The sequence below is a fragment of the Macaca fascicularis genome, chromosome 7, assembly GCF_037993035.2.
Source record: "Macaca fascicularis isolate 582-1 chromosome 7, T2T-MFA8v1.1".
Lineage (NCBI taxonomy): Eukaryota > Metazoa > Chordata > Mammalia > Primates > Cercopithecidae > Macaca > Macaca fascicularis.
Window position 1 is genome coordinate 101,006,364 of NC_088381.1, and position 16,799 is coordinate 101,023,162.

General features: G+C 36.1%; 1 protein-coding gene across 15 annotated transcripts in view; it reads left to right on the forward strand.

Moving 5' to 3' along the window:
• Positions 1-16,799, forward strand: part of NPAS3 (neuronal PAS domain protein 3) — an 878,459-nt gene that overhangs the window by 261,354 nt on the left and 600,306 nt on the right. For 8 of the 15 annotated variants that reach the window (XM_015453697.4, XM_045397515.3, XM_005561049.5 and 5 more), the window contains one exon: positions 13,416-13,660. In XM_015453697.4, coding sequence (XP_015309183.2) covers positions 13,416-13,660 — 245 coding nt within the window. Of the gene's footprint in view, positions 1-13,415; positions 13,661-13,770; positions 13,822-16,799 lie in introns of all 15 variants that reach the window. The other 7 variants (XM_015453693.4, XM_045397514.3, XM_045397513.3 and 4 more) reach the window with 1 other exon arrangement.

The window sequence follows — 16,799 nt, forward strand, 5'->3', positions numbered from 1 at the left end:
TTGGTGCAAAAGTAATTGTGCTTTTTACCATTGCTTTCAATTGCGAAAACTGCAATTACTTTTGCACCAACCTAAATATATACATATAATTATTTTCCACTCTCTGGGCTACTTTTAATAATAGACTAAGTCCCATGAAATAGTAACTTTATCTAACTTTGATAGTTTATAGTAAATTTATAAAACAGAAAAATAAAAGCAGAAACTCTACCACTCAGAGGAAACTACTGTTAATAATTACGGTTTCTTTTCTCGTAAGTTCAGCTTTCTTCATTGTCCTCCATTTTATGTCTCTTTGCCATGTCTTTAATGTCACCTGGCTTTGCTGAAAATCTTCATACCCGTACCTTTATGTGCCCCATAATTAAATCCTACTCCCAGGGAAGGTTATTAATGGCACTAAACCACAGGTTGCTAATTGCCACAGGCCAAATGAGAATCACAACAGGCCTACAAAGAGTTTCATTTTTAAAATAAGATGCCAGTGCTTCCAAAAACTGGAAGATGTTATATTAAAAAATCTGGATTTTAGTCTTCTTTTTGAAAGGAAGATCTGGCAACTTTGGGGCCACATTCCAATCTAGTAACAAATGTTTTCATGAATAATGAATATGCCCTGTGTGCTGGGCAAGTGCTTTCCAGTTTTCCACAGGACCCACCATTCCCTGTTACTATTCAGCAGTGAGATCCAGTTTCCACTAATCATCATGCTTGCACTGCTTGCTTTCACCTAGTCATCGTTGCTCATTTGCATAATTTTCTTTGAATCCTGCAGGTATTTGAGTTTTTGTGACCCTTACTTTAATTCCATTTACAATACAATAGTCTAACCATTTCAGAAAACGAACAAAATCCAAACTATACCACTCTTCTTACATGTATGAATTTTATGAAAAGAGATATGACTAATCCAAATGAATGATTCTGAGAAGAAATCAAATAGAAGAAAATGAGAAAGACAGAAGGCATTTGAAGGACCATCCTGGGACACTTAATAGAACACCAACTTTATCTAATGCTAGTAAAGCTCAAATACTACCTCTAAGAAGTTTGGAAGTGTTGAGTAATTGGTGAAGTTATAGCTAGAGGCAGCTGTATATAAAATTCACTCTCCTAACAATGGTGTGTGTGTTTGTGTTTGTGTGTTTGAAAAGTGACTCAGTTCTACAACCATGGGAACATGGCCATGTTGCCCCATTGCCTTTGGTGGTTCATTGAAGTCCGCACTGTCTTTGTAAAGATGCCGTTGGAAATCACTGCCGTTTTCAGAAGTGAAGCTGAAGACTTAGTGATATTTTGTTGCCTGATAACTCAAAAGGACACTTTTGAGATGAATATCTCAGCCCAAACAAAACCAAATGAAATGCAGAGAGAAGACAGGTATATTTAAGAAAGGGCTCATGTAAAGCGTCCTGTGACAGGCGGGCAACAGGATATCCGCCTTGGTCAAGGATCGTGTTGAGCTGTCAGTTCAGGGGGAAGTGCTCAATCATGTAGTACACATTTTGTGTATTTCAACCAATTATTCAGTGGATTATAGGTTCTGATACTAAAGTTATTTGTGGAGGCTTTGTGATGGGGGCACATTGAGAAAATTGCTGGCTTTCATTGCCCCATTTCAATTAAGTAGTCTCTACATCAGCTTCCAAATCATGTGCTTTCCTCCATCTGAGAACTCTCAACAGTTGGGATTAATGTTACTATTAATGTTACATTAATGATTTGTTCAAAATCCAGAAATTCAGTGCTGACTTTCAATTAAGATAACTGAAACTTTTCAGTTTTATATGTGCTTATATTATGATACAATCTTTTGTTTTTCCATGAGCAACTTGCAAGCTCATGCAATAAATTTTTAAATGTGCCTAATTATTTTATTTTTATGTTACATATTTTAAACATTTGTTTTCTACATAGAAATGTTACTAGGCCTGGTGTGTTGGCTCAGGCCTATAATCCCAGCACTCTGAAAGGCCGGGGTGGGCAGATCACTTGAGGTCAGGAATTTGAGACCAGCCTGACCAACATGGCCAAACCCCATCTCTACTGAAAAATAGAAAAATTAGCCAGGTGTGGTGGTGCACACCTAGAGTCCCAGCTACCTGGGAGACTGAGGTGGGAGAATTGCTTGAATCTGGGAGGTGGAGGTTGCAGTGAGCCGAGAGAGCATCACTGCACTGTAGCCTGGGTGACAGAGTAAGACCCTGTCTAAAAAAAAAAAAAAAAAAAAAAAGTTACCAATATTTGTCATCCTGTTACTTAAGTAGACTTGGTTAGAATAACTAAATTGTAATTCCTCAAAAGCAGATTTTTATGAGAGTACTAAGCACCTAATAAAGGAATAGCAGCTTATCAGAGGACTGAGCACTTTTTTAAAACGCGTGTAGGGTCCAGGGAAGACTTGGTTCCTGAGTAATGGAAGCCTAGAAACAGGCATTTCCTATGTTGTCTCACTTTAAATGCTTCTATGTGAAATATCATGGCTCTTCAAATTAAATCTTACATGATAATCCCTGCCACATAAAACATTTAGGCTCCTTATGTATGTAGTCTTATGCCATAGAGCCACCCTGCCAACAAGGGCCAAACCTATTAGAGATGGGAAGTACAGTAGTTAATTAAAAAGCAAAGAATGATTCTAATTACAGTAGTTAGGTCTGTGTTACAAAGCTTGGTAGAGACCCCAAGATACCATCAATTGTGGCAGCTTCTTAACCCAGACTTGGGACAGGATCTGAGAACGTAGTTCAGGAAGCACTGTCTGTGCAATATGTTGTGTGTTGATTTGTATACGTTTTCTCCTCCGTAAGAGCCTGTAGCTGCCATCAGGTTTTCAAGGGTGTGACGCACGGAAAAAGTCAATCACTGAATGGAATCACATTCCATCGCCAACCAGCAGCCGGCAAATTATACACCGAACAAAGCACTGCTTTGGGATTTCGAGGGGGCCATAAAGGACATGGAAACTCTGGCTGCATGCTAACGGACTCAGTTGTCTGGTTAAGACCCTTGTGGGATAACTTGAAGAAGGGACGAAGACTTCTCCCAGCCATTCCAATTCCAGCTCTCTTTTAGAGGCGTGACCAAGCCAAGCATTTTCTCCAAATACTTCTCAGGCCCTACTATTGCAAAAAGTAGGGAAAGGATGGCATTTGATAGCACTATTTGGCCAATCATTTGTTGGGGAAAAAAAATGCCTTTAAGCATCAAGGCACTTCTCATGCTCAATATGGATCCAGTAAAATATATTTTCATTTTTTCAGAAAGTAATTTTTATATTAAAAAGTTTACTAAAGAAAGTCCAGCAGATAGTTAGGCTCCACACCCTATATGCAAAAGAAATGGTCTTGCCATGTAGAAATAAACAATATTTTGATATCTAGCAGTTCATTCAGATATGGATATATATTATCTCCATATCTTTAAAGATATATAGCTATAATTATATGATCTCAACACATGCTGCTTTAGAAACTGCCAGTTATTGTTGAACATATTGTAAAGTATTTCTAAGCCATTGAATATTTTTGAAGGTCCTTGTTCAGTATCTTGAGAATATCCTATACTTTAAAGCTTATTAAAAATGCAGTAAATATCCTTTTTGGCTATATGTTTGTTTACATACTTGGTTGTTTTTTCTTAAGGGTTTCTATAAGTTAGCATGGGCCTAAAGTGGACAAATTTCTAAGCCTTTGGATATGTAGTTGCTAAAGTGTTTTCTAGAAATTGTAATAATTTAGGCTCCTGGCAACCATACATGTGCTTTTGGAATCTGGATGAAAGGTGAAATAACAATATGTGTCTTAAAAAAAACAGATAAGTGAGAGAAGGAGTGTACAGTTTCTTGAGGCTGATGAACTTGTATTCTCAGTTGTAGTGTTTAAAAAGAGGGACCATTTTACTTAGTGATCTCTATTTCACAAAGGAACGTGGATAAAGTATAATGGTGTGTTCACTGGTGTCAAGTAAAGCATATGCTATGTTTGCCAGTATTCACTTGACCATAACTTAAATTTTTCATACATAAAGATCTTTAAACTTGTCAAAGCATACTTTTTCCCTTCCAAATGTGTTATATCAAGCTTGAAAGTCTTCAGAAGCTTTCTTCCACTTAGTTGTGCTTTCAGAAGTGTTTGAAATCACACTTAAAGAAAATTAAAAGAAAAAATGAATTTTCCCTCTAGAAAGGTCATTTGAATTTGAATTCCAAAGCAATTTAGTTTGGGACTTACAGCAATTAACAGCAAATCTATCTACTCCAAATTGGAATAGGTGTTTATAAGCCTGAAAATAGGAGTTTTATTGGATATTTCATTAAGGAATTAAGTTTTCATTGCAATTATTATGAAATTTATAAGGGTGATTATAAATTAAATAAAATTTTATCAGTGACCTAATTGTCATATAAATATAATAGAAAAAAAGGAATCAGGATTTTATTCCTATAGTGGCAATATTGCACATTAGTGATAAGAACTTGAGTTATCTTGCCAAGGTTCAAATGACATCTCCAACCATCATTGGCCTTAGGTAAGTTACTTTTCCTCTCTCTGTTTGAATTTTCTTGTGGGGCAGTAAGACTTCTGGGAGGACCAAGGATCCTGGTTTGCCCAGGAATGTCCTGTTTTTAGCACCTAAAATCCAGCATCCAGGGAAAGCCCTCTCTGAAACAAGAAAATTCCCAGTTTTGGGGGATGGGTGTGGAAAGCTGGAGGGAAAATAAAAAAAACTCATACAGTGCTCCCCCTGCCGATAGTGGCTGAAAACAATGCTGTTTTTAGCATCATTCATATCCAGCGTAGACTACTAGCATCCATAGTCACTGTTACCAGTTTTCCCCTTCATTGCTGATACTCACAACCATGAACTAGATGATGTTGAAAACACTTGGACCTTGACTGAAATATAGTAAGCATTCAAACATATTCATGTTTATCAATATATTAGGTTCCATGATGTTCTTTGATGGTGCTGTATACTGTTAAAAAAGCAGAAATAGCATGTATTCTTTCCTGTTATTCATATTATGAAAAATAGTACTGTAGTTCTTTGGAGTGGTAGAAATTCCAGAAATTGCCCTTTGCATAGTCAGTGAAATGTCCTGCCATCAAAGGGTGCCCACAGTTCCCTCTGATTTTTGCTTTCTGCAGAGATGCTCTGACCCTTTCAAATATTTAGCCGTGGACTTTCCTCTCAATGTGTGCTCACGACTCCTGTTACTGTTAATGGAAGTTACACATGTGTGCTCACCAGGATGAGAAAGCCTTTATCCCATGTCGGGCAAAGACCCGTGATCCTGAATCTCTTTCTAAACTTCCGACCTGAAGAGAGCAGTGCAGGGAATTGCTGCTTTCTCACTATATTAGCTTCTTCAATTTCCTTTTAATTGGAGCCTGCAACCCAGATTCTTGTAACTTCAGGGGGATGAACGATACAGATTAAGATCTGGATGCTTTCCAGGAAGTTCTCAGCTGAAAGAACATTAAACACACACACACACACACACACACACACACACACACACACAGTTGTGGCTATTCACAAATCGCATGCAGTTGCCTAATGAGTCCATATTTGCTTCTGAGTTTTCACATTTGCAAACTGCACTGCTGAGAAAGTAAGTGAAGTGTTCACCCATCTCTGAGTGTGAACTGATTGATTTGATGTACAGGAAAAATACTAGAATAGTCCAAATTGTAAACCAGTGGCACAGAACACAGAACCTTCAAATACAATATTTTACCCTTGTTCAGGACATTCATTTATCCTCAAGAATTCTTTTTAATGTATAAGACTTCAATTTATGTTTAAGAACTAGTAAACTATAGCAGTTTGACAGCCATTCACACTTAATTCTGTGCATTAAACCAACAGCATTCTTTTCCACAAACATCCATTGTTAGGACAATGCTCTCAGACAGAATTTATGAGAAATGGAATTATGTTACCAAGGAGATAGCATTTACTATAATGAAGAGTAGATCCTAGAAAATGGCCCCTTTTACAGCAGCTCAGAGCAGAGCCACAAAAGCAATTGATTGGTCTTGGCATTTAGTCTTATATCAGCTGTGTCATCCATAGCTTCAGGAGTGAGAACACTAATCTAAAGTGACATTTCTGTTCTGGCGGGCTTTTCTGCCCTGATGAAAGCAATTACTTCATTCCTAAATGATAATTTGCAGGAGTTTCAACCACTTTAATTGATAATTTTTTTTTTGTTCTGAGTTCAATTGTGAAGTGATTAGCTGATTTGGTAAATAGAAATTTAAGGTGTGAAATATACAAGTTGCTCCAAGGTAAAGTGCAATTTATTGGGTGGAAAGAAATTACTTGATAAAACTGCGGTTTTTTTCCGTTATTATGGAACTGCCAGTTATATAGCTCAAAGTTCTTGGGGGAAAATGAAGAACAAAACACTTTGATTCATGAGGTTTTTGGCAGACACCAAAGAATACAATGAATAGTTTGGTCTTGCTGTGGTTTATTCAAGGGTTATTTGAATCAAGGTGAACATCAGTTGAAAAGGACTGTGCAGACCTCTCAGCGTTCTTTATTACTATTCTAATGACTCATTCTGGAATTAAATCCTCTTATTTAAAGTGTTAAGAATGAAAATGCTCATTGGCTAAAACCAATTAATTTAATTATTAAGTTCAAACATACACAAGGCATTTTCTGAAGATGAGGGAAGGCATTCAGTTGAATGGCTTTAATTACTCTTTTGATCTATTTTACCACAAGTCAAATGGGTCAGGATTATCCCATCAGAATTTATCTTAGTTTAAAAACTGTAAGTATACATCTTGATTTTGATACTTTATCAAATGTTAGCAGTTGCAGATGTTTTTTTGACATATTTTTTAAGCAATCAATTTCATATTTTCCTACATGTGGAAAAATAATGGTCATTTCACATGTTAAATGAGAAAAATAAAGCAAGAATGAAGGTCAAACTGATTTAGCACATCAAACAGTCTTTGTCAGCCAAGCTTAATATATCCTGAGTTTGTGGAACAAATGAAATTTTGCTGCTATGTTACACTTTGCTTCCAAACAACCATTACAACTGGTTTTATATATTGTGTGAGCATCAGACCATCAAACAGTGCATCTTTACTGACGTGTTTCTGCAGTGATGATCTACAGCAGCAATCTGCCATTTATATAAGGGCAAAATGTGCATCTATATTTAGTTGTGAAATTGGCCTATTATACTCTTGATGTTTACAGAGGCTAACATAAATTAATGATGACAGCTATGAGCAGTGCATTAGTTAAGCAGCAGAGTTCTTACCTTGAACTTGAAGGTTCCAGTTTTAACTTCCAGTGTATACTATCCAGCTTTCTTTACACATTAAAGAAGATTTCTGAAATTATTATCTTTTTTGGAGAGCATTAAACTACTTCAATTTGTGAGCTTTGTTGTGCATATCCTACCAGATAATAGTTGTTTGTGCATTTCTCAATTACATTACCATTACCTTGTAAGAAAGTTGATATTTACAACCATGCCAAAAAAAATATTCTTGGAAGAATTTTTTTCCTTTGAAGTAGGCTGATTTGATTGACTTTGAGCTCTATGTAATGTCAATGTGGGGTGGGCTGTTCTACTAAAAGTAATGAAGAAAGGGCAAGCATTGCTTATAGACTCTTTACTGTACTTTTTCCCTGGGAAGGCTCCTCATTCGGCTCTTGTCAGGGCAAGTGTAGGTATGGGAGTAACTATAGATTTCACCGTTAACTACGACCAGAGATCTGACAAGTATGCAGGTGTTCAAAGGTTCATGAGTTAAAATGCTGAAGCCTTTGATGAATTTTTGATGGCTGCATTTTTAATACAGGTCGACCTTCTTCCTTTGAGGCTGCATGCCAGATTAATTGATAAATAGTAGAAGTCTGTAGTGCTGGGTTCTCCTAAGCAAAACAAGTAGGAAAATCCATAAAAACCTGTCTGTCTGACTCCTTAGAAGTACTTTAAAAAGGTGAAATTTAAAATGGTTTTGACCCTGCTTCTCCTTTCCCCTATAGTTAGATAACCAAAACCTGCCATGTTCTTTTATAAAGACTAGATATTATATTCTAAAAGTTTACATGAAGGTGTTATGTGTTCCAACTACAGCTTGGAGAAGGATTTTTACATAGAGGTAGTGTGGATCTGTCAATAAGGTCAGTATCTGAACCTCCTTCATAAAAATAAATTATTTAAAAGTTGATTAAAATATAGCTATGAAGGTATCACTGAAGAGGAAGAAATATTTGGTTAAGTTGGCTTCTATACTCTGTGGCTACCTATTTTTAATATTTGTTATCCTCTGTGGATGTACAGCTGTATTATTTCCATAATCATTATAACCATCTCTGTGAAGTGGGAAACCGAAGTAATCAATTTTTCAAAGCTAAATTTGATCAACCACAAAGGATAACTTACCTCTTTTAATTAAATAAGTCATCAAGTCCAAAGCTATCTGTTTTTCCCACTGTGGACAAGTGGCCCAGTAAACAATTGACCCCTTATCCAGCTTTGTGGTAGATTCACAAAGATTGCAAATTCTGAGTCAGTTTCATAATATTGGCTTTTTGATAGCATTAGCACCCTTTTTAAAAAACTTTTTTGGGGATACATTTTGCTAGCTTCTAGCTTGAAAAGAATTTCATGATTTGACCTTGCCCCCAAAAATAGAGGTTGAGGAGGCAGCTGCTGTCCAGCTTCCCCACTTCCGGGCACCACTTGTCCTGGGTGAGCTCTCCATGGTCCTGGATCTGGGGCTTTGCCTGATTTTCAAGAGAACTTTTAGGTTTGTGATCTTTTGACAGCTATTTTGAAAGATCATCTTGTCTAGGAGCACACATATACTCCTGATTAATAATTATCATTGCCATTTAAAAACCTTCCATAGGCATTTTCACAATCTTCCTGAGTAATCTGTTCTTGTAACAGCTGTTTAGATGTTCATTTTATAATATAAACAAAATTACTTGTCCTGCAATTGAATGTAACCTTTTATCTGTTACTATACTAAAAAAATGGCTCCTTATGACCCTGCACAAAAAATTTATAAATCTTTAAGCATCTCCTAATTAAATATATTACTTGAACAACTCATTAAGTACACTTATGGTATACAATGAGTAGACCATAGACAAAATGAGGACTATAATAAAATGAAAAATGCATTATGTCAGAACCAAGGAATAGAAATTAGTGAGAAGAGAGTGCACACTATTAATGGGCATTGCAGGCCTTAGAAGGAAAGAACAATCAATGTGAAGTGAGCTTAGGTTTCCATTTAACATGTCTTATACAGCATTACTATGTGTCAGGTACCACTGTAAAGATCTTATTTAAAAAAGGCTCATTTAACTTAATTCTAACAACAACCTTATAGAGTATTATCCCATTTCACAGATGAGAAAAAGTGAGGCAATAAAATCACCTCAAATGTATGTATATAATTAGTAAATAACAAAACCAGGATTTATACCCAGGCTGGCTAGCTTCACAATCCGTTCTCTTATAAGAAGAAATTATAGACATTAGGCTGGGCATGTTGGCTCACATCTGTAATCCTAGCAATTTGGGAGGCCAAGGTGGACGGATGGATCACTTGAGGTCAGGAGTTCGAGACCAGCCTGGCCAACATGAAAAATTAGGTGAACACGGTGGTGCATGCCTGTAGTCCCAGCTACTTGGGAGGCTGAGGCAGGAGAATCACTTGAACCTGGGAGGTGGAGGTTGCAGTGAGCCAAGATTGCACCACTGCACTCCAACCTGGGTGATAGAGTGGGACTCCATCTCAAAAAAAACCTAGAATAATAGACATTAGATGATTAGCCTTTTGAGAATCTGAAAATCATTTACTATTTCTCCTATCTATCTACCTATTTATATGCACACACAATAATGCATACAATATCCACATACACACATACATATATGTGTGTTTTGAAATTATTGACATTGTTTTTGTTGGTGGCAATAATGTTTTGTGAGGATAATGTAGTCATCAAAAGGAGTTGAAATTTTCATTTGCTGAGGATTCATGAAGAATCTGTTTTCTGCTATTCATAATCTAAGTGCAAGAACATTAGAGCAACGGGAAGTTTAGGCCCAGGGAGTAACTATTTAGGTCTGAAGTTTAATCAGATTTTAGATGGCAGAGATCGGCACTATAACATTTTACTCATGTACAACTAATCTATCTTTAGTACTCTAGACATAACAACCACAATACTTTCGTTTAGAACAAAACGTGCACATACAAAGTTTATTTTGGGTTTTAATATAGTTCTTAATCCAGTTTGGGGATTGCTTATAACTAGGCCCTACTTTACAAAAACAAGTGAAAGATTAATGCACAAGCTAGAGTGTCATTGTCTTAAGGTCTTTGTCTTCATCTGTTACACCAGCATCTCAACAACCTTTATAATCCTTTGGCTGTACTTTATTGCTGTTGCCCACAGAACCAATTACTACTTATTACAGACACAGTGATATCATTCTGAAAGTCTTCTAAACTATGGTCCCTGCATAATGATGCGATGTGGGAATCGTGGAAATCCTTTGTTATTAAGATTACTGCCAAGAAGATTACTTTAATAGGGGGACACTGTGTGCCTTAGAGTTAAAAAAAAAAAAAAAGAAAAAAAAGAAAAAGACAAGGTGGAAAAGAGAAAACAAGGAGGTAGGAGAGGAAGAGATAAAGTAAATTCTGACCAGTGCTGTTTTAGAAAAGTAGTAAAACATCAGAAAACATGTTAGGCAAGGCATCCAAAGGCATTAGTGTCTGCTTGCTCCCCTTCCCTGAATGGATAGAGAAAAGCCATCTCCCTAATATATATCCTTTATAGCCTACTGAGTTGATACCTGTGATCTTGGGCTTTGTCTCCCATATGAAGATGAATTTTTTCCTTAGATTATTGATAAGCCTGTAAATTAATTTCAATTTCAGAGTAATTGCTTAATCCTCTACTTTCCTTCAGTTGAATAAATTCCAGATGTAAATATTATGGTATATTACGTACGTAACAAATAAATACATTTGTGATCATTCTGAGTGACATGAATAAAGGAAAATTACATATAACATCATGTGAAGCTACTTTTGTAATTGTCTGTCCTAACTATTACCCAATTGTAAAATTAGTCCCTGATCCATGTCTGACCATGACATGTTTTATTTGGCTTGCATGACTTTTTAAAGCTTTAATTTGTTAAAATACCAAAATTGGGAAATGTCATATAAAAGTTCAGATGTTGTCCTCTAGAAGTGCTGACACCAGGTGTGACTTTCCCCAAAGCGGCATTGGCTCAAACTGTGCTACCCCTTGGCCAGAGTTGTCCTTCAGTTCCTCCCAGTCCCCACCAGTCCTCTTCACTCACTGACATTCCCTGCCTGAACCCTGAAAGCCCTTGAGTTCGTAACCCCTGCTCTAGAGCCCCATCATAGTCACTTACTGAACCAAAAGAAAAGTTGTAAGTTTAGCCCACCTTCTGGAGTAGTATTTAATTGCAAGAACACAAAAAGAATAAAGCACTGAACTTGAACCACTGCTCCTTCCCCTATGTACAAGTGTTAGGGAAAATATGTCCAGAGACATAGTTTCTTTTGGCACAGCTAACTTAAATGTTGGTAGATAAATTACTTTTATTCTGTAAAGGGAGGAATGTGAACTATTCTTGTATCCTAAGGTGTTAACCTGGATCCTAGTTGTACTTACACTTCATCAGATTCTAAGACATCTCTCACGTATGTAGCTTTCAACCAGCTAAAATTGAGCACTTGTAGAATTGAATGGAGGTTGGCCCAGTTATTGGGAAATAAGTGATAAAACAGGTCTTTTCCTTGTAAATTAGTAATGTTTCTGCCTGACTTTTTCGCTTGAGATGTATCAGGGGACACAGATTTTGTCACCTGAGACTGCTGTTACTCTGAAGATGATAACATTAACTTGTCTAATTCTGAGAAAGACATTTGTTAGCTAATGTAGACTATTTTATTAACAGAGCAAACATAAAACTGGTTGGGTATTAGCCTAGCAAGTATCTGACCAGAGCATTATGTTATTACTTAGATTACATAGATATTCAGTAAGATATTTCAGGTGTGATTTCAGCAGTAAAATACAGTGTTTCCACCAGGAAACAATGTCAGGAATCCTATAATGTAATAGGGAATATTATTCTCCATAGTATATTAAAAGAGAATGGAGCCTCACTGCTGAGTCAATTTTGATCTCTTTCTATGGTCTTCCTTCCTTCCTTGTTTCTCTCTTTCTTATTATTTCATAATGGAAAAAAAAAAAGAATGCTAGACTCAAATATTTACAGTGCTTTCAGAATTCAATAAAATGCATACATAAAAATAATTTTAATGGTACCTTGATACTGAAAATATTATCTAGCTACTTATCATTGGGGTCTGATTTTTTAATGTATTTCTCATCAGACACAAAGCAGAGCAATTCAGAGCAGGTGGAATTCTCCTGTCAGATGCTCACACACAACTTCAGTTGTGCCAGATTCTGCCCTCAGCAATGTGAGCAAACTTCAAACAGAAATGCACATGAATAGTTGAAGGAAAATGCTGGATCCCACCTGTTGCCTCTTCTGGGAAGTAATATGTCTATAATGTTTATGAATTTTAATAACCCATACAGAGCTTTATCTTTCAACATTAAATTTATATTATCCTAAAGTTTGACTTCTTTGGGCAATATATTTTATTCTCTAGTATCTTAGAAAATCTATCTACTAATGTATGTCCATTAATAAAGAAGTATTCTCTTATCAAGCAGTTATCAGCACATTTATGAAATTACATTGAAATCTTCATTTTAAATATGATGTTTTCTTCATCTAACTGAATGTGCTGTGATCTTTATTGAGGGCTGGAAGCATATTTGTTGATTCTGACAAGGTGAATTGTACTTGTGTTTATCTTCTGCTCCCCAGGATTATAATTGAAATGAATTTTTCAAAATAGTTCCTTTTGTTTAAGATCCCATACTGATGAAAGTTAAGTGAACAAAAGTATTAGTTTGAAATAGATACACGAATGTAAGCCCAATTTATAAATTGCTTATAGTTGATAATATCAAGCCACACCTGTAAACCTTCTGTTAGGTCTTAGGAACAATAAATACATCTCAATGCATGGACAATTGGAGGAAAAAAACCTTAACAGGTAAAACACAATTTTTACTCATTGGACTTGAGTTTGCAAAATGTAAGACCGGAGTTAGAGTTTATGGCTTTCGTGGACATTTTCTGGAACTCATTTTACTGTCACTCTCTAATTTTGAAATAGTTTTTGGTAGAATTTTGGTGGGAAAAAAGGAAATACAAAGAAGGCAGTATTTGAGTGATGACAAAGTCACATATTCTAAACCACACGTTCTCACTCCTTTGATTTCAGTTTACAAGCATTGAGAAAGGAGAAATCCCGAGATGCTGCTCGCTCCCGCCGGGGAAAAGAAAACTTTGAGTTCTATGAATTGGCCAAGTTGTTGCCTCTTCCTGCAGCCATTACCAGCCAGCTTGACAAGGCATCCATCATTCGACTTACAATTAGCTATCTGAAAATGAGGGACTTTGCTAACCAGGGGGACCCTCCGTGGAACTTGCGAATGGAAGGCCCTCCACCTAACACATCAGTAAAAGGTAAGTTTTAGGCCACTGTTCAGTCTGAATATGATGGTCTGTAGGGGTCTGTAAGATGAAATGTTTACCATCATCCTTTCTTCTTTTCCTGCATATCAAATCCTTTAAAGGGATACAAATGTGGAAATCTGAACTCTGCATGAGAAAGACACCATGTGAAGGTGAAATAAACCTCTTATTTTTCTATTTTATTTTCAAAAGTCTATCAGCCTAAAATTCTATCACTTTATATAAGATTTCAGAGAAACGAAAATGAAATGACACGTTAAAATGCTTCTTGGGTTTAATTTATGTTTTACAATTACATACAAATTCTTCTTCATGAGTGGAGTACGGACATATTTGTTAAAGCATAGAGCTGACATTTTCTGCCTTAAGTAACGAAAGAAAGGCAGGGAGCAGAGCTCTTCCATCCTTAGCAGACATTTTACGTTAAAGATTTTATTGACCAACAAAAATCAATCTATGTATTAGTGTTTCAAGTTTCCCTATATACATATTACCTAAAAGTTATAAACATATTTTTTATTCTAATCCTTGATGCAGTTACTCTTACAACTTAGTATCTTTAAATATTAGGTCATTTTCACTCTGATGTGTAAGACAGTATTTTCTTGTGTGTTCCTGAAATTCCTAATAATTTATGGCATTTAAATATGCATGCATACATTTATTGATGTATATGTGGTGTTGGCCATTGGTTTTCTGTCTTTAAGGATATTCTATTCAAGGTGTATGGCCTAAAGAATCTGCTAGATTCTTATGTTCGCATTCTGTTTCTAGACACTTGATAGAATTAAATAAAACTGGGCATTTGGAGGAGTTGCAGGCAACTTCCTCTGGGGAAGAATTAGCTTCTTTTGTTACATCTTGCCAACTACCTTTGGAAAAGTCCCTGTACTCTTGGCTATAACAGGAAAGGGTACTAGTGGGGAGCTATAATCTTTTGTAGGATTCAGATTGAAATGAAAGGTCAAAAGCAGTTGTTATTTATAATTTTGTGGTAAGAGCTGTGATCACATATGTGTCCGTGAGAGTGTAAAGTTGTTACTTGGGGATTGTGTTATGCATATTAGAGGTGGAAAATGATAATTTTAATTGTAACAGGTTATTTTCTTCTAGAGCAACAGTTGGCAAACATTTTCTGTAAAGGACCATGTAGTAAATATTTTAAGCTCAATGGGCTACTCAATTCTGCTGTTGTAGCACAAAATTAGCCATAGACACTACATAAAAAAAAACAATGTGGCTATGTTCCAATAAAACTATATTTACAAAATAGGCAGCAGCCACAAAATTAGTCCCATAGGCTATGGTTTGCAGACCACTTTCTAGAGTGTAAGAATGACACTTAAAGATTGAGGAGAACACACAACAGAGGTACCTCTCAAGGACAGGATGTCAGTCAAAGGTAGCCCAGGAAAAATAAAGCAAGGCACATTCGATCTGTCCTTTTACATCCCTTCTGCCCTTGAGCTTGTAGATACCAATTCAGTAACACACTAATGCATGTTCTAGATTGTATTAGTCTGTTTTCACATTGCTATAAAAAACTATCCGAGACTGGATAATATATAAACAAAAAGGTACAATTGACTCACAGTTCCACATAGTTGGGGAGGCCTCAGGAAACTTACAATTATGGCGGAGGCAAGGGGGAAGCAAGGGAACCATGGCAGCAAGTGAGAGAGAGAAAGAGACAGCAAAGGGGGAAGTGCCACTTTTAAATCATCAGATCTCGTGAGAACTCACTATCACGAGATAGCATAGGGAAACGGCCCCTATGATCCAATCACCTCCCAGAAGGTCCCTCTCCTGACACGTGGGATTATTAATACAATTAGAGACAAGATTTGGGTGGGGACTTAGAGCTAAACCATATTATAGATACTAGTACCAAATTTTTCCAAGCTAAATATATAAATATAATTTTAGTAAATATACATTAGACACATTTTTTTTCACTCTAGTTTGAGGCACAGGCTATCTTTATTCCAAATCATACAAGATGAAAGGATGAGGGTAACAGGTTAGGAACCATACCATGTGAAAAATATGTAATAATTATTCAATTATATAAGTTCAAAAGTATATTATTCAAATGAGATAATGGAATGGACCTGTATTTATTTAACATAACTCAGCAAATTTTTATTTATTTTCATTGTTAAAGGTGTTTGTAGTCAATAGGCTTTCTTGGCAGTAATGGCTACCAAAGTAGAAAAATGTGATGGTTCTGTTGTTTGTCCATTTGTCTATGATGTAATAGTCTAGCTTACTTCCAGAATCATGGCCTTTTAGGCATGCAAATGTATAGATGACATGTAATTATTCCCTCCTTTTATGAGGGATAGTTAGATGAGGCAAGTATAAAGTGGAAATGACTTTGCAGTTCAGTGTTAGCATATCTAAGGCAAGAATCCACTTTTCTTGCCTTTCTATCTAGTGTTCTATCACTTCTTGTCATCCCTACAGATAATATTTGTTTTATATCACCATCATCAAACGTTTTAGGTGAGAATTTTCTCAGCTTCAGACTGTTATAATACTTCATTTTTATTTTGTGGCCTTCAATTCAACTCTTTAACTTCTTATTATGATTAAGATGTATAAAAAGAAGATAAAACGTGGTTGTTGCCCCCACATTGTTGCAGTTTCTGGAATGGCATGGTAGTGTCACTGAGAGAAAACAGGATGGTGGAGATGTGTGGTTAGAAACCTGGAAGGAGATAACGGATTTTATTATATTTAAAATTCCATCCCAGATGATGACAGAGCATCTAAGTTGGTACATGTACACTTTCACTATTAGTAAACTGGTGATAGGTTAGAAATGAAGATGTAAACATAGTGACTCCCTACTGTCTACCCTGGCTCTCAAAAGTAGCTAGAAATATAAGGAGCACTTTCTATAAATTGGTTCTACTGTAAAATATATGGACATTTTATTGCTTTACTCTAATTCTTTAATGCAAAACTGCTATTCATTCTGATCAAACATTCATGAAACAATAACATCAAAAGAAATTCATTTTAATTTATTAAGGTCTTCTATGTTGTGCCCTTGAAGACGTTCATATGGATAAACAAGCTTATATAAATAGCCTGCAGCATCATGTGAAGTGCAGTTCATAATCCA